At 34.7% G+C, this 26,558-nt stretch overlaps 3 protein-coding genes across 6 annotated transcripts; 1 reads left to right on the forward strand and 2 right to left on the reverse strand.

Moving 5' to 3' along the window:
- Positions 1-1,576: 1,576 nt before the first annotated feature.
- PFK2 (phosphofructokinase 2) lies at positions 1,577-9,123 on the forward strand. Its single transcript, XM_086460123.1, has 2 exons — positions 1,577-2,234; positions 8,152-9,123. Exons 1-2 carry the CDS (start codon positions 1,626-1,628, stop codon positions 8,971-8,973), a joined length of 1,431 nt encoding a protein of 476 aa, XP_086316249.1. The 5' UTR covers positions 1,577-1,625; the 3' UTR covers positions 8,974-9,123.
- Positions 9,124-11,528: 2,405 nt separating this feature from the next.
- On the reverse strand, positions 11,529-18,687 carry LOC147391773 (E3 ubiquitin-protein ligase RGLG2-like). Of its 3 annotated transcripts, none has more exons than XM_086460124.1 (11): positions 18,529-18,687; positions 16,492-16,763; positions 15,664-15,889; positions 15,464-15,577; positions 15,275-15,372; positions 14,437-14,516; positions 14,240-14,345; positions 14,022-14,149; positions 13,773-13,938; positions 12,111-12,167; positions 11,529-11,836 (listed from the first exon to the last, which is right to left on the reverse strand). In XM_086460124.1, the coding sequence occupies exons 2-11, from the start codon at positions 16,672-16,674 to the stop codon at positions 11,756-11,758; spliced, it is 1,239 nt and encodes a 412-aa protein (XP_086316250.1). In that variant the 5' UTR covers positions 16,675-16,763; positions 18,529-18,687; the 3' UTR covers positions 11,529-11,755. The 3 variants fall into 3 exon arrangements, with proteins under 3 accessions (XP_086316250.1, XP_086316251.1, XP_086316252.1); XM_086460125.1 differs by lacking the exon at positions 18,529-18,687 and adding an exon at positions 17,991-18,128; XM_086460126.1 differs by lacking the exon at positions 18,529-18,687 and adding an exon at positions 17,976-17,997.
- Positions 18,688-20,152: 1,465 nt separating this feature from the next.
- LOC147391774 (uncharacterized protein At4g26485-like) lies at positions 20,153-23,860 on the reverse strand. 2 transcript variants are annotated; one of them, XM_086459856.1, is made up of 3 exons: positions 23,601-23,860; positions 23,363-23,489; positions 20,153-20,684 (listed from the first exon to the last, which is right to left on the reverse strand). In XM_086459856.1, the coding sequence occupies exons 1-3, from the start codon at positions 23,782-23,784 to the stop codon at positions 20,393-20,395; spliced, it is 603 nt and encodes a 200-aa protein (XP_086315982.1). In that variant the 5' UTR covers positions 23,785-23,860; the 3' UTR covers positions 20,153-20,392. The 2 variants fall into 2 exon arrangements, with proteins under 2 accessions (XP_086315982.1, XP_086315981.1); XM_086459855.1 differs by having other exon boundaries at positions 23,291-23,489; positions 23,601-23,855.
- Between the last annotated feature and the right edge of the window lie 2,698 nt (positions 23,861-26,558).

Raw genomic sequence — 26,558 nt, forward strand, 5'->3', positions numbered from 1 at the left:
CGATCACAAATTTTTTGTCGCAAAACGTTTGCAGTGCAAAACATCAACAATACAATTCATTTTCATCATTTGTAGTATACCAAACAAAACCTTAATGGAAAAAAAATTAAATTAGTTTAGTAGAAAACAGAGCAAGAAAATTGAAGAGAATGAGACTCTATAGCTAGAAGCAGAAGATGGATCATTTCATATTGTACTAAGACCTTCTTGTATTCCCCTAGAGTTAGCTCAAATCATCCAGTATGATCTAATTTGTAATTATTCTAGAGCTTTATTTAATATAAGGGAGGGTCCCTTTGTCGCTGCAGTCTACCGATCATAAATATGAAATTGAAGAGAACACTAATTTTTATGATATTGCTCCCGAATAAAATTGAAAGAGAAATAATTAAATGATTGAGGGCTATTTGAGACACGTGTGTATTTTGAAAAGTATGGGGCCCTTTATTGGTTCATTTTTTCGGTCCCACTTGACCTCCAAAATGGGCGTCGGACTTTGAAGCGGGCAACCCGCTCCAAATTTTTGAGAGGGGATCCTCTATAGTACTCTTTCATCTAGTTCCGTAGCGATTTGTAAATATTACAGAATTGAAGGTTTTAAATGAAAAACCAACATTTCATGCATGTGTGTATCATATTGCAGATCAGATTTGAAAAAAAAAAAAAAAAAAAAATTATAAGCTTGATCTATGGCTTTGAAAATGGATTGTTCCTGAATTCTAATTTTTTAACAAATAGATTTTTTCAATCTATATGACATGGCACTTCCACAACTGTTGAAATCCACTTCGGGGAATTGTAAATAAAAAGTACTACAAAGAATTTACTCTGCAAAATTTTGGGTTCTATCAAAATTTTGAAGAGTTTTTTCTTCGAAAAGTCAAAATTAATCGAATGCACACATAGGGTGAATGATTAAAACCCTCCTCCAACACATCAACACTTGCCATTTAAATCACAATCTAAAGAAATTTTAAGCATCAATTTCTTGAATGCGGCTTACATGACATGTGTTGAGATGTAGGAGGAAGGTTTCAATATCCTCCACCCTGCTCCATACGATCCGGTCTTTTCTCTAATATAGTGCTTTTTCAACCTTCTCAATCTCACTCATTTGAGTCAATCTTCCCCAACAAACTTGGTAAGATCTCAACACTTAATTGTTAGGTCATATCTTGGCGTGCAAAAATTTGTATAAGAAAATATTTTAAGAACTAAGAAAGAAATGATAAATTCAATAAATAATATTATTAAAAAATTTATTATTAAATTTTAATTTTAAGATTTAGGAGTTTGATACCAGGATGAAACATTTTGTTTTAATCTACATTTTTCCATGAATTTTAGAGAGCTGTTTTGTTGGATTGACAATGTGGTAATGTATGTGAGACTTATGACCCTTAGTAAGATTTCAAATCTTACTAATATAGTAAGGAAAGTCTTTTTTTTATACTTATTTCTACCATTCTACGTGTCCATCCATCGCAAATAACACAATAAACGTGTTACAATAGCCCTTCGCCACGTCAATTACGATACAGTTCTTGAATCTAATCTTAAATGTCTTCATTCATCTCATCTGTCTTCCTTCCTTCAATCCTCCACTTTTCTTCAGCAAAACCGCTATGGCTGGTTTAGACCTAAATAGCAACGATACCAAAACCACTTCCCTTAACTCACAATCAGAAGAAAACCACTTAAAAAACCTTTCTCTCTCTCCTATAAAACTACAAGCGTTACCACACCTTACCAACTATCTATCAAACCTCGAAACCTTCACAAACCCTTTAGAACACAACCAATTCTACCATTCTTTCGATGGATTCTACATCAATCCTTCTGATATTGTTCTTCATCAGATCGTCTACGATCTTGCTGACTCTATCCCAGTGACCGAACCCCGCGTGGCATACCATCGTGCGGGCCCACGTAAACAGATCTTGTTTGATCCTTTACACGTGAAAGCTGCAATTGTCACGTGCGGAGGACTGTGTCCGGGCTTGAACACTGTTATAAGGGAACTGGTTGTGGGGTTGTGGGAGCTTTATGGGGTGCGGCAGATTTTTGGTGTTGATGCAGGGTATCGAGGATTTTATTCGATGGAACCGATAATGCTTGATCCCAAAAAAGTGCATAATTGGCATAAGAGAGGTGGGACTGTTCTTCAGACGTGTAGAGGTGGTTTTGATTTGAAGAAGATCGTTGATGCAATCGAAGATCGTGGGTTTAATCAGGTTAGCTGATGAAGAGTTATTATTATTATTATTTTTTTATTTTTTTAAATTTAGGCCAATTTCTTATTTTCATGTTAATTTCTTTTATATGATTACCTCATTACTATAGGTAGATGCAAAAACTTGTACTACCTTGAGATCTGTGATGAAGCCTTGCGATCCTCTCTTCTCTTTCTCTTGGGTGTGTCTGCATTAACACCACTCCCAAGTCAGAGATTTAGTACAAAAATAGTGTAAAGTTTAGGGGAGGGGGGTGAAACCTTAGGATCCCTTTAGATCATATTAACGATTTTACCCTTATCCAATTTAGAAGGAGATTTAGGAATGTATCTAGTCAATATCCGGTCTTCTTACATTCCTCCTCTTTTGGGAATTTTCCTCACTAGAATTTTAATCATTTTTTATCTAATCCCTGATTGTATCCAATCGAGACCCGAACTCAAGGTTGGTTTGTGACCGAGCCGCCGCCGAACTTACCCTCGTATCTTCATACCAAACTAGAATCCCTAGGTGCCACGTGTCGTCCCTCGGTACCTAGCGAGAAATATCCTCCACACTATATCTGAAAATGTCATTTTTATTACCGAGATTAAGAGCACATTGTCTTACCCTAACATCTAATCCCCTCTACAAAGTATAGCACGTTATAAATTATATAGAAAATTACCAAAACGGTACATGAAAATTGACAAATTACCATAATAGTGCACTAGTCAACTTATTTACCAAAATGGTGAGATTTGAAATGAACAATAATTTTTATAATTTTGGTACCGAAATACCTTTTAGTTTTGCTTTATAAAACAAGATACATATCCCCCGTTTAAGTAAACATATAGAAATATCACTGTTTTGTCATCTAAATTCTTCCATTATGATGTTTTTGTTTTTTTTTAAGTAAACATCTCCATGATACTTCTATCAAAAGGTGTAACACTGTGTTTGGTAACACTTGTGAAGGCTAAAATCTGAAATTGTTTTCTGTTTTCTGGTTTCTGATTTCTGATTCAGAATTTTTTTACATTTATCCAATGTCCATCATCGCTGGTTTAAAGCTTCTGGAATTCGATTATGAAGTCTGGAATCTGAAATGAAACAAACAAGATTAAAGCTTTTGGATTTTGAATTTTAATGGTGGACCACCTCCATTCAAACTTTAGAATCGAAATTCAGAAGTTTTGAACCAACGATGGGGGACGATGGATGAAACTTCTAAAGTTTGATTTCTAGTTTTCAGATTTCAGATGTTTTCAGACTTCAGACTTTAGAAGTGTTACTAGACATAGCCTTAGTTTTTGACTTCTTATCTAGTGTTTGGTTGTCTGTCGTAATAGATGGATATTTGTTTGGTTACCCTGAGGGTAGCACCAAGTTTTCTACTTATTGCAAAGGAATTCTTATCTAAAGGGATGAATCGCTTAGTTGACGAGGGGAAAATTGGAACGCTTTGTTGGGAAGAGGAATCATTATCGATTCCCATCTTTCATTTTCAGACAATCTTAGTCTTCTTGAAGTCCTAAAAAAAGTCCCTCTTAATATGAGAAAATTTATGTTTTGAGTATTAGGAAGCCTATGGTCAGAAGATAAATATAGAGAAGTGTAATTTCTTTGTGCCTTCTGATGGAGTAAGGTGAGAATTCAATTGATTAATCCTACCCTAGGCTTGAAAAAGGGTGCTCTTCCCTCTTAACTACCTAGGTGTTTCATGGTTCTCGAGACTCGTGGGGTTTGTCACAATCTCATGAAGAAAATAATAAAAAAGGTTGAAGGTTCGAAAGAGAAATATCTCTCAGAAGGGAGGAGGTTGGTTCTATTAAACCACGTACTTGCATTTATTCGAATCTATTTGTTATCTATGCTCCCTATTCCAAAGTCACTAATAGATCGGCTAGAAAAGCTATTCTCTAGTTTATTTTTGGGAGATAGTGAGTTTGGAAAGAAGAAACATCTTGTAGGATGTAAAAAGTTACAAGACCAAAAAAGGAGGGTGGTTTAGGAGTAAGAAAATTAGAGGACATTCACAAGGTAGGTGTGATTAGAGTTGGCGATTACTGTCTGGCACAATGTGAAAAAATCCTATATTTGACAGCCCAAGGCTATCGAATTTCATAAAATTCGACGGACCAAGGCTTTTTTTTTTCCATCGAATTTTTCATTGTCGAATTTTTATTTTTGACGGGTCGAAACTCTCAAATTAATGGAGGATTGAAGAAATTCAACAGCTCCAAGCTGTCGAATCTGGGGATATAAAAAATTTGACGGCCTTGGGCCATTGAAATTTGATTTTTAAAATTCTTGGGCCTTTGCCCATCAAATTTTCCAGTTTTCACGTAGTGTGGGGATGGCCTTTGGGCTGATTTTTTGAAGAGGAAGTATTCACGAAATGGGGATTGGTGATTAGGATGCAAGAAAGGGGGAGGTTGAAACATTTGGAAGGCAATGAAGACATGGTCCAATTATAAATCACTTTCCTAGTATTAAAATCTCCTTATGTATTAAGGATTTGTGGGAAGAAGGATATTGGAATATGGAAGATCTAAATCATTCTTTTGAGGAAGAAATCGATAAAAATGTTATTGCAACAACTCCTTTGCTAAGAGGAAATAGGAAAGATTGGAGTGGAAAGCCTCTCCCTCTAGTAAGTTCTCATCTAAACTTGTGTGGGAATCGATTAGAGGAGTGGGTACAGTTAGCAAAGAGTGGAACCTGTTATGATGATCCTTAGCTCCAACTAAGATGCAGTTGCTCATGTGGAAAATTCTTCACAAATCTTTCCCTGTGGATGAGGTTTGAAGGAGATGGAATTTATCCTTGGCTTCTAGATGTTGCCTACGCAAATCTAACAAGAGTCGATCCAAGATTTATTCTACAATTGCTAGTTTGCCAGGAAAATTCTCTCATCTCTGAATTTCTTCATATTCAGGTATGTCCTTAACAGTGTACCTTAACAATCTTAAGGAGTTTTTGCACCTCAAGAAAGTCTTAGTTAGAATTTTTTTTAAGGTTTGAGGTTGCCATACCTCGATTTGATGAAGCCAATAAATTTATTTTTTTTCCCTCGGCTCAGAGAGCTTGGAGACACCTACCAACCAACGCAAGGTTCAAATGCTAGTGAGAAGAAGATTCTTTGTTCATAAGGAGTTATAACTAAGCCTTGTAATCTGAAAAAACCTGTGTTAGTGCTTTGGAAAATTCTTGACTTCTTTTGGAATCCTGGTCCAATAGGTGGAAGATGCATTATAAGGAATTCTAATGGATCTTTCATTTGAAGAGCTATTTGGTTCTTTGGAATTGGATCAAATAGTTCAGCTGAATGTAGAACGTTATTGGAAGGACTTAAGCTATACCTATGGTCTGGGGTTAACTTGATAATCGAATCTAATTCTATGTTGCTGATTAAAGGGCTGAATGGTGGTTCTCTACCTTGGACTGTTGATTCTTTATTCATGGAGAGTAGGATGATTATAAGAGATGTTTCTTGGAAGGCTACCCACATTTGGAGGGAGGGTACACTACGTGAAAATTCGATAGGAAAATTTGACAGGCCAAGGCCCATGAATTTTAGAAATCGAATTTCAACAGCCCAGGGCCGTTGGAATTTTTTATGTTCCCCGATTCAACAGGTTAGAGCCGTCTAATTTCTCCCATCCTACATTAGTTTGATGGTTTCGGCCTGTCGAAAAAAACAAATTCCACAATGAAAAATTCGACGCCTTGGTCCATCGAATTTTATAAAATTTGACAATCTTGGGCCATCAAATATGGGCTTTTCTCACATTGTGGTAACAAGGTGGCAGATGCTCTTGCAAACTTTGCTTCTTCAAATGAGTCTACTGGTTTTTTTTTTGTTCAAATGTTTTAGATCTTCCTCTTTTTGCTAGAAGGGTTGTTATTAGTGATAGCTTTCCCTTGGTTCGCTTTGTATACTTTCGATGGTATACCTTCTTGTCTTCTTTTCTATTCTTAATTATAGTACAAAATCTTTCTTGCTTAGCGGAAAAAAACTAATTTAACTTTTTGATAATCTTCTCAGTACAGTCGTATCAAGTACAATATCATTTTTTTTCCTAATTATCTCGATTCCTCATATCACATCTGTCTCCCATATCCTTCCATTTTAAACACTGAGATGAGAAGCCATCATTAATAACATGTGATAGTAATTGTGTGGATCACAATAGGAAACCATTAGGCAAACTTTTGCGTGGATCACAATAGGAAAATAGAACTTATTGGGCATTCTTCATCATCCAATGGAGACCCATAATTAGGGAAGTTGACTGATGACACAAATATGCATCAAACAATTGATAGTAATTGTATAGTTGTTATGGTTTCCCATATGTCTGAGGAGAAGGGAACCTTATGTATGTAGATTCTTCCGAATGTTAAGAGGCTGTTAGTTATCTTACTTAACCAGTTTCTTATTCAGAAATTACTGCACCAAATTTGACGAATATTCATCGAGCTTTGCATCATTGTTATTAGAACTATTGTATAAGATGCATTATAATAGGGTGTACCTTATTGCAATGCTTACATAAAAATGTGTATGAATATTTTAGCAGACTTAGCACCCCCCACATTTTTTTTTGAATTTGTTGCTCTGTTGAAGGTGGGTCTCCGACCTTCTATTACTTCTTTTTAATAACATTTATATTTGATAAAAAGCTAATTTCATGAATGGTTGGAAAAAAGCCACAGTAGTTTTCTCTGACCAGGACAGAGTACGTTGAAGTGATAGTTCACACTATACATGGTAGGGACTGGTTTTTTGGTATCTAGTGAGAAATTTCAGAGTCCGGTTCTTTATTATGAATGATGAAAGGAAGAGCTGGAGCCAAAAATGATGCAAAGATGACATACGGAAACACTCAACCCAGATGGCGGTTTTGGTTACGGTGCCTCTGAAACATCTCTACTTTGGTTTTGATTTAGCAACATCACTTTAGCTTCCTTAAATATATACACTAGAGTTTGCCCATGCGGAGAAGAGGAAAGACAATAAACTTGGAGGGGTTATGTTAGACAATAAATTTGTGTTCTTTATATTAATAAAACTTATTAAAAAGTTTAGAGGAAAACTTACAAAAAACAGATTTTAAAACTTGTTTAGAGGAAAACAATACAAAAACAGATTTTAACTTACAATGAGCATAGCAGCTCCCATCTAAAAACAGTCTTCAAAAAAAATAAATACACCTTTAAAATCCTCGACTTACCCCCCCCCCCCCAAAAAAAAAAAAAAAATTCCCAAGATATTCGATCATCTCATGAATTAATTGTTGTGTAAATGTCTTCTACTCTGTTGCACTACGCAGAGTTATGAGGGAGCAAGGGGCGGCACCCCTGGCCCAAATTTTTTAAGGGGTATGAAAAGAGCAATCGTGTAATATTTTCTTAAGGGTTTTTTATTTTTTGGGGATTTTTTATTTGGGGGAGATTTACATGTTTTCGTAACTCCCAATTTTATATAAATAGAGATATCTTGGGCTGTAAAACTAATGAGAAAATAGTGGTTGTTCTTGTTCTGTTCCGTGGACGTAGGCACACTGCTGAACCACTTAAATCCTTGTGTTTTTGTGAAGATCCAACATTCTTATCATTAAGTTCGTGATCTCCAATAGACTGCCCAAGCAATTCCATGCATTATGTACCAAGTCTGATGACGACATCACATAAATTTGAGCTACTTTTAGAATCTGGGGCTTTGGTTGCTAAAGTTACGAACATTTCTTGGATCCCTACTAGAGTCCAGTGACAACAATCAGCACTCTTATGACCCACCAGTTTGAAGTTCACACTAAATTCATAAATCCTTTACTTCCTTCGAGGAACAAGAATTCGAAATCAGTCCAGTTATTAGCAATAAAAGCATTCCTGTGGATTGTCTCCTCACTTTTATATAATGAAACAGGTTTATATCATCGGTGGAGATGGAACAATGCGTGGAGCTGTCAAGATCTTCGATGAGATATGTCGTCGGCAGTTGAATGTATCAGTGACTGGAATTCCCAAAACAGTTGACAATGACATCGGAATCATAGACAGATCGTTTGGGTTCCAAACAGCAGTTGAAGTTGCACAACAAGCAGTTAGTGCTGCTCATGTGGAGGCGGAGAGTGCAGTTAACGGCATTGGGCTGGTAAAGCTTATGGGCCGAACAACTGGTCACATTGCTCTCCATACAACGTTAAGCAGCCGTGATGTGGATTGCTGTTTAATTCCTGAAAATGATTTTTACTTGGAAGGGAAAGGTGGCTTGTTTGAATTTCTTGAACAACGGATTAAAGAAAATGGGCACGCTGTAGTAGTTGTAGCTGAAGGGGCTGGACAAGATTTGATACCAAGAAGTGATACCCAGAAAGAAGAGAAGGACGAGTCGGGCAACTCAGTTTTCTTAGATGTTGGGGGATGGCTGAAGTCGGAATTGAAGCTGTGGTGGACTAGAGAACACACGGGGGAGTTGTTCGCAGTGAAGTATATAGACCCAACTTACATGATCCGTGCTGTCCCCGCAAACGCTACAGATAGCTTGTATTGTACACTTTTGGCACACTCAGCGATCCATGGTGTCATGGCTGGGTACACTGGATTTGTGTCTGGTCCAATTAATGGCATCTATGCGTATATTCCAATTGTCAAGGTAGCGCAAACGAAGAACTTGGTTAACACAAAGGATCACAAGTGGGCATGGGTAAGATCAGTCACCAACCAGCCTGATTTTGTGAAAAGTTAAGAGAGAGGTATGTAAGAAGGCCTTTATATCTGAAGTTGGGCAACTAAAAGAATTGATGAATTTGTTTTTGTTGTAATACTTCTATTAATGTTAAAATAAACAGAAGGTTTGATGTTAATTGGCCCATTTTGATAATTTTGGCTTATTAAATGGTTGTGTAATCTTTTTGTTGGTTTTTGTTCATTCTTCATCACCAAAATGAAAGAGTAGGGACTGATTGATAATGGTAGACTGATGCCACAACCAACAACTATGGAGCAATCAGGACCATATATCAAGCCAAGATTGTGTTGTGGACCTATGGTCGATTTGGCCAGTATATAACCTACGTTGGATGTTTACATGGTTGGGACTATGTATTATTATTTGAGTTGTATTTATTGAGTCAATAAATTAAACTAGTGAATCGAATCAACAAACCTAAATCCAAAAGAATGTGATCCCATTTTTTTTTCATCGATCTTGGGTGTCCGGAGCAAAGGATTCAATAATTCAAAGAAGATAGAAGATAAAAGAATTATAGTTAGTTTCTTTAGGCTCATTCCAAGCTCGAAGTATGTTTTGTACAAATAAGAATCACTTCTTTACCTAACCTCTAGTCATCATTTTTCTTTTATGTTACTTCAAAAGTAGCTGCTTCACCTTCGGCCACTTGAATTTTTGATATTCCTCTGAGCCAACAGCCATGATAAGGGTCGGAGATTTGTTCAAGTTATAGTATTGAAGCCATTGATTACAAATATTTAGACCATAGTCACCAAAGTCTCTAACCTATTGAAAAAGTCCGGACTAAATCATGACTTTTTCCTTCCCTAATTTAATCAAGATTTTTTTAATAATACGTGACTTTTACAAACTTCACGATTGAATCACAAATAATATAAAAATAATAAAGATGCAAATGAGAATGACATAGATTTGATGTTTGTGATCCGTTAAGGAATCCTAATTAGGACTCATAATTGTCTTTTTTTTTTTTTGAATGGTGTGAAACTTGGATGTGTTGTGGATAGGTGGTTACTTGTTTGTGGATGCATAAATGATAACAATATGAGAACAGGTGATTTATCATTCTAGTTTAATATGGAATTTATGATATAATATAGGAATGCCTACTAGTAGGAACAATTACGTAGTCCTAACCTAACACTGTTCTAAATGCAACTCTATATAATATAGCTTAGAATTAGTATAGCTATGGTTGAGGGCACGCGGTAGTGATTGTAAACTTGTAATAATAAGCTTATCAAGCTTGCAAGCCATGCGGAGTTTATCGACTATTGCTGTTAAATATGTCAAGAAATATCGAATATTTAATGTTGAATAAGTGCTGAACCAATGGGCCAAATAATAAGATGACTCCTCTTAAATGCGTCTTCGCATGTGAGTGAATCTATATATGTAATTTTATTAGACTCCCCTCTCCCTCTCTCTTTGATTGTCACAAACGTTCAAGTACTAATTCAACTATTAGATGGAGCTCGTGTTGAATCGGGTTTTATCGATTTTCAATATTAAGATCCAAAGCCTACCTATCCAATAACAATCGGATGGGGGCACACCCGATTTGTGTGCAAATTTAAATAAATTCTTTATATTTAAAAACATATAATATAAATTCTAACATTTCGTTAGATTGGGTCCTGATGCAATAAGATATTGGACCAGATCTTATCTGGTCGGATCCTGAATGGAATTCAAAACATTGATCCAGACCCAAAGTTATCAGATTAAAACAGATTGGAATTCGGGTCTAATCTTATCCATTGGTAGTCCTATTGATATACTCTTGATTTTTAAGATATTGAACTTTCAATCTATTTAAAGGATTTATGACAAAGAATAACAGATGCAGGACATACTCATTTTGAAGATCCAAATGTCTATTTCGCAATTATAACATATGAATTTTGGGTATTTCGAGATCTATCCAGTGTCAAGCTAAAAAAGATAATAAAAAATTTGAAATAAAAAAATAAAAAAAATCAATGTCTGATCTCAATGATTCAATCGTCAATCTCAATAATTTCAATCTTTTTTATTTTCAAACAAAAATACTCAAATGCATATGTAACAATAGTGAAACAGACAAGAGTTGGACTATCTTAATCAGAGTGTATCACTTCCAAAAAGTGTATCTTTTTGACATAGAGTGTCGTTTTCCCATATTATTACAAATGCATTTTTGGTATTTCTAAAACATCAATCAAGTATTGTCAATCTCAACGATTTCAATTCTTCATATTTTTTAGCACACCTAATCTGATTAAGATTGGAACAAATGTTAATGGTGAAACGGATCAAATGTTACAATCTGATTAAGATTGGCTTTGGATAACGTTAATCATAGTGTATCGTTTGATCGGACAGTCCATTTCCATATTATAATGTAAGCATCTCGGGTATTTCACCATTATTTTTTATTAGAAGCCTAATTCTCTCTTCCCAAGAGTTCACTCATCAAAATTCTGGAATTTGCTACAAATTTAAAGAGAGTATTAGTCTTGACTGAATTAAGTCAACCAAGTGCCTAGTTTTCGAGTCCTATTCCGAAATAAAATTCAGAAACCATGGAACATTTTACGCAAATGGAGACAACAGCTCTTAAAATTATTTACAATAAATTTCAAAGACCTTAAGGAGTTACTATAATTTAGAATAAAAAACACATGGCAGACAATTCTATTTACCAGAACTATGACTATTAACAGAGACATTCTCTAAAGGAAAAAAAGTAGAGAAAGAAAACCTATTGTAACTGAATCCAAGCTTCAGGAAATCATTAGTACAGCCTTATCTTGGTTGTTATATTACTTCGACAGATAGGGCACAGTGACAGATTTCTTCCACAAGCATAGCATGTCTACAAAAAAGAGTTGTAAACAGTTATAGAATATCTAAATAAATTCTACCATAGAAATACAAAGAGTCCTGATAATCTGACGCCCCCCACTGACATACATCCCCATCACAGAACCATAGATCATTTGCCTCGGGATACACAAGAAAAAAGATTTATGATTCTGTGAATCCCGATGCAAATGATCTACGGTTATGAGGGCGTAAGGGGGCATATGTCAGAAGGGGGCGTCAGAAAATCATTATTCAAATACAAAACTATGCAATTAACCCTCCACCTGATGTCCACATCCAAATGCAAGCTCTCTCGAGCTCGAGAAGCACACAGGACAGCCCTGTCCAGGAAAGAAGGGACGTTAATTTCGGAACCATCTTAAAACAGGTATTTGACCAACAATGCAAGGCACATCTTTATGTGTAAGCACCAAGGTATTGAATTTTGGTTTCGGGTGTCTATTTCAGTTGTCCTGGAAATAAAAATGAAATTTTTTGTGGAATAATCATAATTTCATGAAAATGATGTAAATGTCGAGGACGTGACGGAAATATCGAGGAAATTTTCTTTGAAACTATAGGAATGATAAAATTAGTATTAAAAACACTCATAAGTCATCAAAATATAATAACAAGCATATGGAGAGTGGAAATAAAAATCAACAACACTTCGCAACACTTTGGCAAAAGTATTTGAGTCCTACATGAAAATAAGAATAATAGTATCATATTAATTATATATGCTTTAATACGTAAAACACTTGCTTAAATGGACAACCTATTAAGTACTACATCCACATATTATTATATAATTTTTAGGTAAGAATAAATTAATACATATTCAATAAGTCAAATATGGATGATTGTGTGTGTGTATTTGCTTAGAATACATCAAAATAAGATGATATAATCAGTGGGGGAGCCAGGATTTTCAATAATAGTATCATATTAATTATATATGCTTTAATATGTAAAATACTTCCTTAAATGAACAACCTATTAAGTACTACATCCACATATTATTATATAATTTTTAGGTAAGAAAAAATTAATAAATAGTCAATAAGTCAAATATGGATGATTTTGTGTGTGTGTGTGTGTGTGTGTGTATTTGCTTAGAATACATCAAAATAAGATGATATAATCAGGGGCGGAGACAGGATTTTCTTGTAGTGGGGGCAAACTATGGTTAGTTGCATAGTTGAAGAACTTGAAGATGGATGGTTTTAGGAAGAAATTCAGAGGTTTTTGGTTAGAAGTTGAAGAAAAGGATATTTAGGTCATTTCCAATTAGTATATGAGAAGGTCCGGTCAAGATGCAATATCATCAACAAAAAATTGAAGGGGAGGGGAGGGTGTGGGGGCAAATGGGGAGAGAGGCGAGGGAGTGGGGACAAATGGGGCATGTAATTAGTTGAAAATATAGGGGTCTCTCAAAGTTTTGTGGGGGCAATTGCCCCCACCATCTCCTTACTGGCTCCGCCCCTGGATATAATCAACATTCATACATACTAAAAACAGAAAATAATGTATAATTTTTTATGAGTGAACATTATCATTATGTACTATCTAGAAGTCCTTTCCATGAGAATTTTATAATATTTAACAAAAAATTTGAATAATTTTCTAGTAGAATTTTAGTACCCATCAAAATATTTCCAAGGAATCATACATTCTATAACTAAAATTTGATTATTTCTGTCGAAATTCACTATTGCGGAAACGTGTCACGAAAAGAATAGTGATCTCCACCAAAATATATAAAAAGAGAAACTGTAGGAAAAATCTTGTGTCAAGCTTTTTCGTAGAAATATGTTGAATTTTAATACTACCGTAAGCACTTCTTACCATGCAATTTTAACCTTTTTTCATCATTGGCTCTATCATGCCCGTACATGTAATGAAAACAGAACTTAAGAAATAGGTATAGTTGCATTTATGCATACTTGATTGTTGTGTAGGGGACTTAGTGGAGGTGCAGAGGCAACAGGATGAAAACCAGGATTCTGCTTAAAGTTGTTCGACTGGGAATACTTTGAACCGAAACTCGCCGAACTGCGATTCCTCATTGGAGGAGGGAGAGGATTCCTCCCTGAAGTCCCTCTTCGGCAGCTGAAAGATGCAAACAAATACATGAAACTTGCTTTTCGGTCAAACTATTTATTTCAGTCTACAGATCCATAATGTATTATTACCCCAAAAGATGGAGCTCTATAGTTGCTTTATACTGTGAAGGTACTTCCATCAGCGCCGCCAAAGCAAAGTCTGTCTCCTTCTTGGATGTCGGGATATTTTGCGACATAATCTCAGTAAAATTCACGAACTGCAAATAACAATCACAATAATGGAGTTAATTCCAATCATCAATTTGAAAAGAAGGTGCTTGAGTCATCCCAATTTCAATTTTTACAACCTGAAAATTATCAAATACACGAGAGGGGATATTATCATCAAACTGTCGCATCATGTCCCAAGGTCCGTCACCAACACCAACCAAAACAATTGATAATGGGTAATCACTACAACAGATTAAGATTAATTTAATCAGGCAAAATCCAACATGGTTATAGACAGATCTAGACCTATATAACTTTTGTATCGGAAAATTACCTTGCTTTGACTATAGCATTGATCGTTCCCTGCTCTTGTGGACTTAATCGACCATAGTCTGTGTCAACACTTCGTGTCACCTTTTGTCATCATATTAGTAGCAAGATAATCAGATATGAGTGACAATTCAATTACATGGAAATACCACATACAGATTTCACAACAACAAGAGGATAGAATGTTCAAAATTTCTGATAAATGACTTCAATTAGCCAGCAAATTGAACAGGGGCAATCTAAATATTGTTAACCAACCAAATACTCCAAAAGATCGAGCTGTTTGAGAGGGGGAGACTTATGAATATAAGGGTCACGAGGCTTAACTGGGGTATGACACACCCGGAAGTGAAGGAAAATGTACAGTCAACACTCCCCCTCACTCAGTAGGGTGGAAAGAATTGAGCTCGTGCCCTATTCGAACCTAGCACTCTGTTACCACATCAACCAACCAACTACTCTAAAAGACCGATCTAGGAGATGGGGAGAACTATGAATATAAGAGGATCATGGGGCTTAACTGGGGTATGACACAGAGTGGAGGAAAATATACACTCAACACTCCCCCTCACCCATAAGTGTGGAAAGAATCGAACCTGTAACTTATACGAACCTAGCGCTCTAATACCATGTTAACCAACCAACAACTCCAAAAGACCGATCTATTGGAGAGGGGGAGAACTATGAATATAAGAGATTCATGGGGCTTAACTGGGGTATGACACACCCGAGAGTGGAGGAAAATATACACTCAAAAAATATTCCTATTCTACACCCTAAATTCAAAAAAATATTGAAGATATTCCAAAGTGAAAAATAAATGCACTATAACAATGACTTACCTGACCATCGGCAATGATCAGAAGAACATGATACTGACCACCACTATTCTCCACTATTCCTGTAGCCATTTCAATTATCGGAGCGAAGGATGTTGGTCCTGTCACATTGATGAAAGAATCAAAGTCTCAGCAGGAACCCTTATAATAACCTACAGAAACTCAAAGCTAAAATAATCCTTCTGCACCAACCAGCTAAGCGAAGTTGTGGAACTATTTCCTTATAACGGGTCAGTGCTTCCTCGAACCCATTGCAGGGTCTATTATCAGGATAAAAGCTGAAGACATCACGATCATGTGTCGATGCTGCAAGAAATATGAAGATTATAGAAAGTGGAGATACCATATTGGATGCATAAATTTTTCGTGTCAACAAGATTATTTATACTAACCATCTCCAAACCCAAAACATGGGATAAGGTTATCCTCATCAAAAACTGAAAGTGTCCTGCCAATAATGGATATTGCCTGTTCATATGGATTTGGAGAATCTCCAAGATGATGTAGGGACCTATTTTGGAATGATCTTGCACCTGTCCATTCATTGCTCTTTGTAAAATCAATGCCCACAATGAGATTGGAAGATTCCAGGCCAGCATGGGAAAGAGCGGCCGTCACCTAGGATACAAAGAAAGGAAAATTTTATTTTCAACGTAAACAACCATACCCATAACAAATAATATCAGTCCATGTAATCTAATTATGGTATGAGATCATAGAATATATTTGATCAAGCTGATATAAATAAGCATATATTAGAGAAATAATTTACAATAATAAATCAGTTGGTTGTCATATTGCAATACAACTTGGAGGTTGAGGGCTCAAGTCCAGCTTACCCAACCAAAAAAACCTCACCATATCAAAAGGTATGTTTAATCTAATCATAACATGTTTCACTATTAAAATTAGGTATTCAATCACACTGAAACAATTCATGACTTTCTGAGTTTAGGTTCCATAGAATCCTTTTTGTTATTGACTTGTTATGTCAGCTGGAGCTATCTGAAATTGAAACTGGAAAAAAATATTGTAAATATGGAAGACTTGATCCTACATACGTAGGTTACAAAAGGTGAATAACATTTAGTTGATCTGTCTGAATTATCTGAAAGGTATGAATTTCCTCAACTTCTTTATTTAAGATAAATTTATTGCTTTAAGATGTACAAAACAATTTAAGGAAAACTTAACAAATATGCCAAAAGTTAACACAATACCTGATCTAAAGAATTATAGTTGTCATCAATCCTTGTAAATTTTGCACGTGATCTTCTTCTAATATCAGGTTGAACATGGTTCTCAGGATAGGGAGAGTGGGGTGAAGAATCTGGCAAGGATGGTGGGCCGTGATTGTCGGAAGAACGGCGAGGGCTCCGTGTTTTGGATTGTTTTCCTCCCATGACCAGAATGTAAATTCCAAATTTCTCTACAGATAGAATAGCTTTATTCTGACTGGCAGCTTTCTAACACTTATGAAGCCTTTTTCACACTGAAACATGCACATACTTCCATTCATTTTCACAAATAGCAAATCTTAAAGAATAAACTTAAATTCTTTCATATTGTTGAGTGAAATAGAGCTCATAAATTTATAGTTCTTATTATATATATAGTGTTATCTTGAATTCAATTCCCATCGAATCTAACATTATGATCCTCATATGAGGCATGACTCCTCAGACCCTTTTGGTTTCTCTTAATAATTCCTTATCAAAACATAACAAATAAAAATTAAAAAAACAAAGAAAGAAAAGCTGGACTCCTCATAGTTACAGAAGTCAATTCACTGTAGAGATTTCAACACAAAGGAACAAAGGAACATAGAGTGCAATAGGGAACATAATCCAATCATCCAAATGAAAAATAACAGAAATTACAGATGGAGTTGGTGGAAAAACCCAAAAAAAAAACAACATTTTGACAACAAAAGGGTTCCATAGACACATTCCAAAGGTATCTTTCTGGAGGATTTTATAGGGCAGTGGGATTGGGTTTGTAGACTCTAGTAGTTTTTTTTTTCTCTCTGTTTTGTTGACCTCAGCCTTGTCTTTCTTCCACTGTTTGTTGGTCATCTCAACCAGTTTCAACGTAATCTGCATTTACTGATAATAATAAAAAAAATAGACACATTCCAAAATTCATTAGTAATATGATTTCTGCAGGTCTCTGTCTCCTCACTGCATCAAATCTCCATAGAAAACACCTCCATATTGCACTCAAGGCACACAGATTGAAAAATAAACGGACTATCTAATCCAATTAAAGAATCAAGACTTAATCTTCATCAAGACCCAAGTCTCTAATTAGAGAACCTTTTCCAAGGATCAATCACAATCCATATTAATGCAAAAAACAAAAGAACAATCATATGTTCAAGGCACACAGATTTACATAGTTAAATACACCTGTAATAACAAAACACATGGTTTTAGACAGAATTGAATAGAGGAACAAAGTACTTTCAGCGGAACCCAAATTATATGCCAATTGAAAAAGGAACAAAATAAACCTATAATGATGGAACAAGAGCAGAAAAACCTGAAATTCGGTGCATTAAATATTTACAATTCAATCTTAAAACCAGAGGTTTTTATCGAAATAAGCTTGCGCACACAAGAATTAAAATTCAAACTAATTCATCAAATTCAACTAAGATGATCAGAATTAGGAGAAAAAAATTCAAACATAAGGAGTAACTAACACTAAAAGGTGTAACCTTATCTTCAAACAAAACTAAAATCCATTGTAGGCTCCGAAGAAATATTTCCATAACAGAGATGAAATTCACTGACTATAAATACGCTCTATCACTGTACCTTGAATCCCACGCAACTTTAATGATAAGTGGGTCAACACCAAGTAAATTAAATCAAGAGAACGAAAATCAAAAAAACAGAACAAGAACAAATTCAGATCAAACTCGTAATCTAATAAATCTTCTTTCTGAAAACAACAGATGACCTAAACTGTCTTCAACTTAATTTTTTTTTTTTAAATGCCAAGTTGAATTTCGAATCTAGTCCTGAATAAGTGGAATTCAAAAGAAATATGGACCGAATCTTATCTGCATTTTGTTCTCTGGTGGTTAAACTTCCTTTAACAAATTGACTAATGGTGTATCAAATATCAAGCAAAGCAAATATTAAAATTAAAAAGCAATAAAATAATTGAAGAACAAATCAGATTTCTATTAGAAGCTCTCGAACGGAATCGAATAAATTACTAAACATTAAAAAATAATCAAAGAAGATTACCAGATCTCTCGAATGTAAGACGAAACTCTGAAATTTGTAGAGTTTGTTTTGATGAAACAATACTGTTTAAATTGGCCAAGATTCTCTCACCCTCCTCGAACGACCTTTTAAAAGAGTTTGGTCGCAGAGGAAATTTGGGTTTTCCCTCCAATCTCAGCCGTACGTTTGATGGAACGTATCAAACGACGAGTAAAATTAGGAAACTCCTTTGGTTGTTTGATGACGTGGAGAAAACTGGAAGAGCCACGTATCATCATCCAACTCATCATATCCTACTACACGACTCTCTAGTCTCTATCCATTTGTTCACTGGAAACCCAAAGTCAAAATCTATACGTTGCAAATTGTTGCAAACCTGTAAAGTTTTGCACCGTAAAAGTTTGCAAGAAAAAGATTTGCCTACTTCTTGATTATATCTTTAGAAAATTTTTGCAACAATTTGAAAATGCTTATTATTTTTTTAAAATATAATAGTAATTTTAAAATTAATAAAATATGATAAACTAATGACTAATGATTTTTGAACTCAACCTAACAGCGTGACTTAAAAACTCACTGTAGATTCTTTCACTCGGGATACACAACTGCAGATGACAAGTCGGTTGTGTATTCCGAAGGACAAAATCTACAATTCTTTGCCCATGCCACGTCGATGGGTTTTTGAGTCATCCGATCAAGTTGAGTTCAAAAATCAGCACTCTAAACTAATGTAGTCAATAGATACCCATTTAGCATTGATGTTTAGACCAAAACAAATGCTCCAAAAATACATATGTGACGAAGTTAATGGAAAGATCCTAACATGCCCCCACACTTCAAGGTTAGCATACTTGTTCTTCTACTTTATGGCAAGTCCCCCCGGTCCCTTGGCCTTCTTTCCAAGTATCATGTACCTCTTTTTTCATTTTTTTCATGAGTCGCCCCACTTTCCCAAATTAACCATCACGTGGCTTACTATGGTGGACTCTTCCATATCCCATACTATAGTAGAGCCCCTATTTTATTTTTTTTTATTTTTCTTCAAGACCCTTTCTATATCTCATAATATAGAAAATTCTTTCTTTTTTTTTACCCTTAAACACATCCCCATAACTCAAACCCTGAACGTGGGATCAACTCTGATACCAAATGTTAATACCCAACCCAATGCTCCAAAAATACCTAAGTTAAGTGAAAAGTTTAAGTTTTAACCAAAGGATCATCCGAACACCTGATTCAAAATCTCTTTTTCGCATGCCAAATTAGAGTAAGGTCTAAATGGAACCAGAACCCGTTTCATTCTACACAGTTAGTACTCACAAGTATTCATAACTGATTTGTTTTATTCATTTATTTTTATATTATAAATGTTTGAAGGTTTCCATGCCTTCCAAAGTAAAACAATGTTACATAAAATTTTTCAAATTTTCGCGCAAAATATGTATTCGGGCGTGAAAGTTTATTTATTTATTTATTTTTTGTAAAGAATATGAATTTTAGTTTTGAATGATAATTCATATTTTTACTAGAACAAGACATGATTGATTGGTGCTTTTGTAGATAATGGATTATGTTAATGATAGAGAAAAGCTTTGAAACGATTCATAGAATGTATTTTCTCAAATTTTGTGATGAAAAGAAAGACTTGTATGTATGAGAAGATGGAATTCTGCCATCATTAGATATATGTTTTTCTCTCATTTTTGTTCTTGAAAACATGAACCAACGGGTTCTCAGTACCTTAGGAATCGAATCCGAACCAACCTATTTACACAACTATGTTAAACACCTATATCAAACCATTCGGTTAGAGTAGCTCCATAAACTTTTATCAGAATTGTTGATCAAATACTCCAGTCAACTATGCCAATCATCTCTCTTTAATTTATAGGGAAGGGGAACCTAGCTTGAGCTTGAACTTGAAAGTATTGCAGTCCCCTAAGTAAAAGGGGGAGTCGGAGAAGCTACCATGTGCCCTCTTGTTGCCATAACCATGATAGTCTTCTTTGCGAAAGGTAACACATTCGTCTAAAACAAGGCCTGTCTTCTCTGCTTTCTTCACTAACTCCCATTTGTCGTATGGTTCACCTGTCTTGTGGCTTATATGAATCTCTCCTTTCGCTTTTAACAACACTTTAGCATTCTTCAGAAACCCCTTCACCAATTGCTTGTTCAACCTGCTCAACCACCCACCCAATTAATTCATTTAAAATTACCAAAGAATTAGCACAAATCTTGGGGTGAGGTTAGCAAATGGTAATACCTCTATCTCTTAATAAGTAAAATAAATAAATAATTTTTTTTTAAGACTATATAGTTCATTTCTTTCATTGTTGGGAAATTTAAAAGATTATTTGAATTAATGTCACTTACAGAAAGTGAAAATAACCAACAAAAATTATACTTCGATGCAAGAAATAAGAAATAACGTGGAAATGTTGGGAAAAGGGGAAAAGAAAATAGAGTAAATTCCCAAATAATTACAAAAATTTTAGATATTTACCAAAGTGTTACAAGTTTGTTGTGATACCAAAAAGTTATTGTATTTCTTGTATATGACTAAAATGCCCTCAAAAGTGGGCTGACATGTGAATGGCCGATTAACATATGAAGAGCTACATAAGTAGCTAGTGACGGTACGGCCTAGACTCAAAAGCCAAAATTTATCTACCTCTACAAGCTTCATCCTCTTCTTCTCCATCTCTATTCACTGTATCATCTCTTTCTTCCTACTTCCGTCTTCCGTCTTCCGTCTTCCGTCTTCTTTCATGTACAAAAAGAAAAATTCATTTTGATTTTCAACTCCTTCACTTTACAAATTTTGGAATTAGGGATTAAAGGTGATGAGAAATTTTTTTTTTAATTTCCATCCATCCAAGGAAGTGAAGTAAAGTTTCCTTTCATCCATCCATTTTGTTGATACAGTCTCATGTTAATATTTTGTTGAAAAATATATTTTAATTCTCTAAATAATATTTTTATCTTAAGTTTAGATGATCATAATCAAATTACCATGAGATTAGAAATTTGCACAATAAAATTGGCAAACAATATAGATATGTTGACAAAGGTTAGTAAAGAAGTTAACAGATTTGTAACATTTTCTTTTACAAAGTTTTCCTCATATAATTATGTATTAATTTGACAAACTATACACAATATCAATATCCGATACACTGTCATGTTAATTTTTTATTGGAAAACATTCTTTAATTCTTGAAATTATATTTTTATCTTAAGTTAAGATGATCACAACAAAATTTACAATGACATTACAAAATGCATAAGTAGATTGACAAACATGTAAACCAACGTTGATAGAAATGCCCTAGATGTTGACAAAGTCTTATAAATTATAAGTTGATAAACGTGTAACATTTTCCTTTAACAAGTATTCTTGGTACGATTTTTTGACAAACATGCATACCATGAATTACATCAACAAATCAAACAAAATACCAATATCAATAACTATTTTGAATGTCATGCACAACAAAATGGTAAAATTAAAATATAAGAAAACAAGAAAAAACACCGTTTTCCACAAATAAATGTTTACAGATCATTATTTTCTTTCTTGCATTCCAACAAATTCATTACAATGCGATATCTCATATTACTTTTGTCCTTTAGGATAGAAAATTTTAATTTCTTCAACCTAATCAAACAATCAAGATACCTTATCACAATAATCTCACAATCATATCCGTTTCTTTTTGGGCTTCCATATAAAATTTTCTCCAACTTACTTTTAAGTTGACACTCATGAGGGGTCAACAACAATCATTATCCGGGGTAACATTATTTGTAATACCTCAATTAAATCCTTCTAACTTTCATCGTCATCTTTCGGAATCAAATTAATAATTATAATCATATAATAAGCAAAAGAAACATAACATACAATTCAAAGATTCTCCTCGATATTGATGGGAATGACAAGATACTTGTAGTAGTCGAAAGATAGATGTTGTTAAACGGTTCAACATAAGACATAATCATAGCATCAAAGTCGAAAAGCCCAAATTGTCAGCCAAACTAATATATTTGTGAATATAACTCAAAGATTTGTCAACAACACATCATATATTTGTCAATTATTTTTGTAAAGTTGACAACATGAAGTGATATGTTCATCAACGTAACATCTATGTTTCTCAACCTTACTTTCGCCAGCATAAACAAATGTATGACATAAGATTTACTTGGAAATACCCCCACTTTAAATGTCACACTGTCAAATTAGTTTCTGAGTTAAAAAAAAAAAAAATTTATGGCCTTGATATTGAGCCCACAAAGGTAGGGTTGGGCTAAAATTTTCCATCCCATTAAATTCGACCAAGACATAACATAACAATGCCAAACTCGACCATATCCACAACTATAATTATATATGTATACTATATATAATTAGATTTATGACTTTATAACAAAAAATAATTACAATACATTATAAAATATCAAATCTTCCCCTTCTCTAACACTTTCTTAATAAAAGATAGTGACTAGACCTCTATTTTGATGGAGAGTGGCATTAAAAAATGGTGCATGAATTTATTCAAAAATCAATCTAAACCCATTATAACTGGAATTGGACTTAACAAATTTGGGCCCAATGAGGATTTTGGACAGATGTAAAATAAAAATAAAATCCTATTAAATAACATCAATTGTAAAGAATCCTAGTAGTATCTGCATGATTTGATTATTGAGCAAAAACATGGATCACCAAATTAATCGAAATTTTAATCCTACAAATTAGAGAGAGAGAGAGAAGACATACTGGATCTGGCAAAAACTAGATTCTCGAAATAAGAAACCCACATGAGGGAAGTTGTAGACAATTCGATCAAACCTCTGGGTCTTGAGAAAGAAGTGTTGGCTCATCTGTTTTGCATCAATCCCAAGTAACACCAAGCAACCCATCTCTTCCAGCTCTCTAACGTTCCCGATCGCATAGTTGTACTTACTCAACAGAGACTCTAATACATATTATCAAACCAAAGATTAACATCTTTGATATCTAGAGAGAGAGATAGAGAGAGAACTTGTAATTACCTAGGGATCATAAAAGGGAGGGAGATGGGTTATACCTTGGGTATCTAGAGATGTAGAAACCATGTTTGTTGCAGAACCGAAAGCTTTAGCTAAACAAAGGGAGAAGGAAAAGTCTCCTTCTCCAACCAACAACATTCTATGCGATGATGAGTAATGTTTTATCCATTTTTCGCTTTTTTCATAAATCTCTTCTTCTTCTTCTTCCATTGTGGCTCTCATCTCATGTCCAACGATCAAAGGCAGCAAAACAGAGAGTTTAGTAAAGTTCCGAGAATCTCAAGTTTCAGGTGTGGTCTGTGGAGGGTGGACGCACTTATTCTCAAATTTTAAATTTACCATTATACCCAGTAAATTATTGGCACTTATTTGAGATATGCGTATGGGTAGAGTGGACAATTCCACTGTAAAAGCCCAATCGATCATTGGTTTTGTTCATTTCCAAGAGGATTAAGAGTATGTTTGATTGCACATAGAAAATAGGGTGGAAAATCAATTTCTATGAAAAATGACATTTTTCAAGTGTTTGATTACACATGGAAATGAAAATTCATTTTCCACCCCAATCAAAAAGTTGACCAAAATATAGATTTCACTTTTTCACCCATATTTTTCATCCACAATTCTTTCCCACTCATATCTTCTTCTTCCTTACTACCACCACCACCACTATTACTCTATCCTCGTCGTCGTCGTTATCGTCACTATCACCGTCACCGTCTTTGTCATCATCATCTCCGCCTACTTTCTCTCTCTCTCTCACCTCATCCGCCACCACTAGCTCCACATTCTCCCCCCATCTTCCCCACTTACCTCCGCCACCGCCACCGTCACTACCACGTTCTCCCTTCTTCTTTCTCACTAACATCTACAGTCGTCACCGTAGCCGTCACCTCCGTCTCCATCGCCACCACCCTCGCCGTCGCCACTACCACCGCTGTCACATCCTCCCCCCTCCCTCTTCCTCCTCATCTTCTTCTTCCTCTCCCCCTCCTTCTCCTCTTTTTCTTTTTTCTCATATTTTTTTCATGATTTTATCTAAGTAAAATTAAACAATGGAATTTAATTTTCCAACCCTACTTTTTTTTTACAACTATTTTTCCATGGATTTCAATTTCTATGAAAAGTCACTTTTCATGCAATCAACACATACCCTAAGTGTTTTTAAACCCCAGTGGGACCATACATTGGACATCTTGACATGGTGGCGCACATGCCAAGGATGCGTTTTCTTCGAGATAACGCTAAAACGCATTTATGGACATGCATGACATCACATCAAAGTGTCCTGCTGAGGTCACTATTGCACAACTCAATGGTGATTATCTTACAGAGTCGTGATAATTTGACTATCATGTGGCATAGTCAATCGATTATCAGAACGTGGAAAGTTTGAGAATGATAGATCTATCCTCCTCGAGATATACATTTTTATGAGGAAGTGTAGATCTACATTTCCCAAACTTGTCACGTCAAGATAGTCGGTTGAATTTGCCCGTGGGGCAGTCAGATTACGACGATTCTTCTAGGAAACATAATTTTCAAAACAATAAGTTTTAAAAATATTTTAAATTTAATGAACATATGGAATTGAAAGTAAAATTGTCTCCACAAGTGAAACATGCTTTCTCCTTAACCATGGTCTTCTCTTATAGACTGATGAAATTGACCTTATGGCCCTCCTTGTCAACTTGTAATCAAGAACTATAATTTGATTTTCCGCCTTAAAATCAGCCATCTTTAAATTCTACAACTGATAACCCTTAATCGCTTGTGGAAATCCTTGATTTTTCATTTTTCATTTCCTTTATCTTCCATTCAAAATTCTATAGGTCATATTATTTTCATTGAATGATTAGAATCTTAAGGTTGAGGAGGACAATAAATTTGTTGGTTTTGGGAATAAAATCAAGTTGAAACATTCCAAGAAATTTTCGACTACAAATTTCAAGCAAATAAATAAAATCAATAGGCTTTCTCTTAACGGTGGAGGATTTCCTATAAGACTTGTCCCAAGAAGTGATTATGACGCGTGTTTTCTTTTGTTTTTAAACTATTTTCATATAAATTCTGATCCCATGTTATTTCATTTTTGTTATCAAACAAAGATTTGTTGAAGCATTATGTGCGGAAATGATAGGACTTATTTGGTCACTCCTTACCACTGTTATGTGTGATTCTAATATGTTTTGCTACTTATGGAACATGGGGAAAACCCTTTTTGGTTTTCTCAGCAATATATTTACTATTTGAGACACTACAAATGAATTGGATGGCCCAATTGTTCTAACTTTTTGGATGGGCTATTTGAATATTTTCTAGGGTGAGTTATCATTTTGTGAGCTGAAAATGAGTTATTTATGATTGCGGCTAGTTGTTCATTTTAATTATCAAAACGTCAATGGTTATGTTTTTGTTAAAAAAGAATTCAGAACAGTAACGAATTTGACAATTTTAAACCTACAAAATTATCACTTTAAACCTGTGAAATAGTCACTTTTAAAATCTTCAAATTCATTATTGTTCACGTTTTGGTAATTAGAACGAACAGTGAGCCAAAATCGTAAATATCCCTATTTTCTAGCTATTTGACGGTGATACCAAGCCAAATTATTTCCTTTGCTTCTGCACAATTCAATTAGGTTTCTTTTTTTTTTTTTGCCGTAAAGAACTTTTATTGCTAAGTACATGACGTATGGAAGGAATTAGGAATGGATGAGCAATGTCTACCTCTGTTTTTAACACCAAATATAGATTGAACATTTATTACAAAAACTCCCTTACTTTACCAAGTTTGTTACGTGAATAAACCTTACTTTATAAATCAAGCTACCATGACTAAGTAAGATTTCAAATTGTACTAAGGGTCGTTGACGCACATGGACTATCAAATCAGCACAAACTTAAAGATTTCATGGAAAAACTTAGATTAAAAAGAAAAAAATCAAAATAATTTTTTTTTTTTAATCTTAATTAAGTTTAAAACTAAAATTCAA

The sequence above is a fragment of the Akebia trifoliata genome, chromosome 11 (genome assembly GCF_017979445.1).
Source record: "Akebia trifoliata isolate Shusen 1 chromosome 11, ASM1797944v1, whole genome shotgun sequence".
Classification (NCBI taxonomy): Eukaryota; Viridiplantae; Streptophyta; class Magnoliopsida; order Ranunculales; family Lardizabalaceae; genus Akebia; species Akebia trifoliata.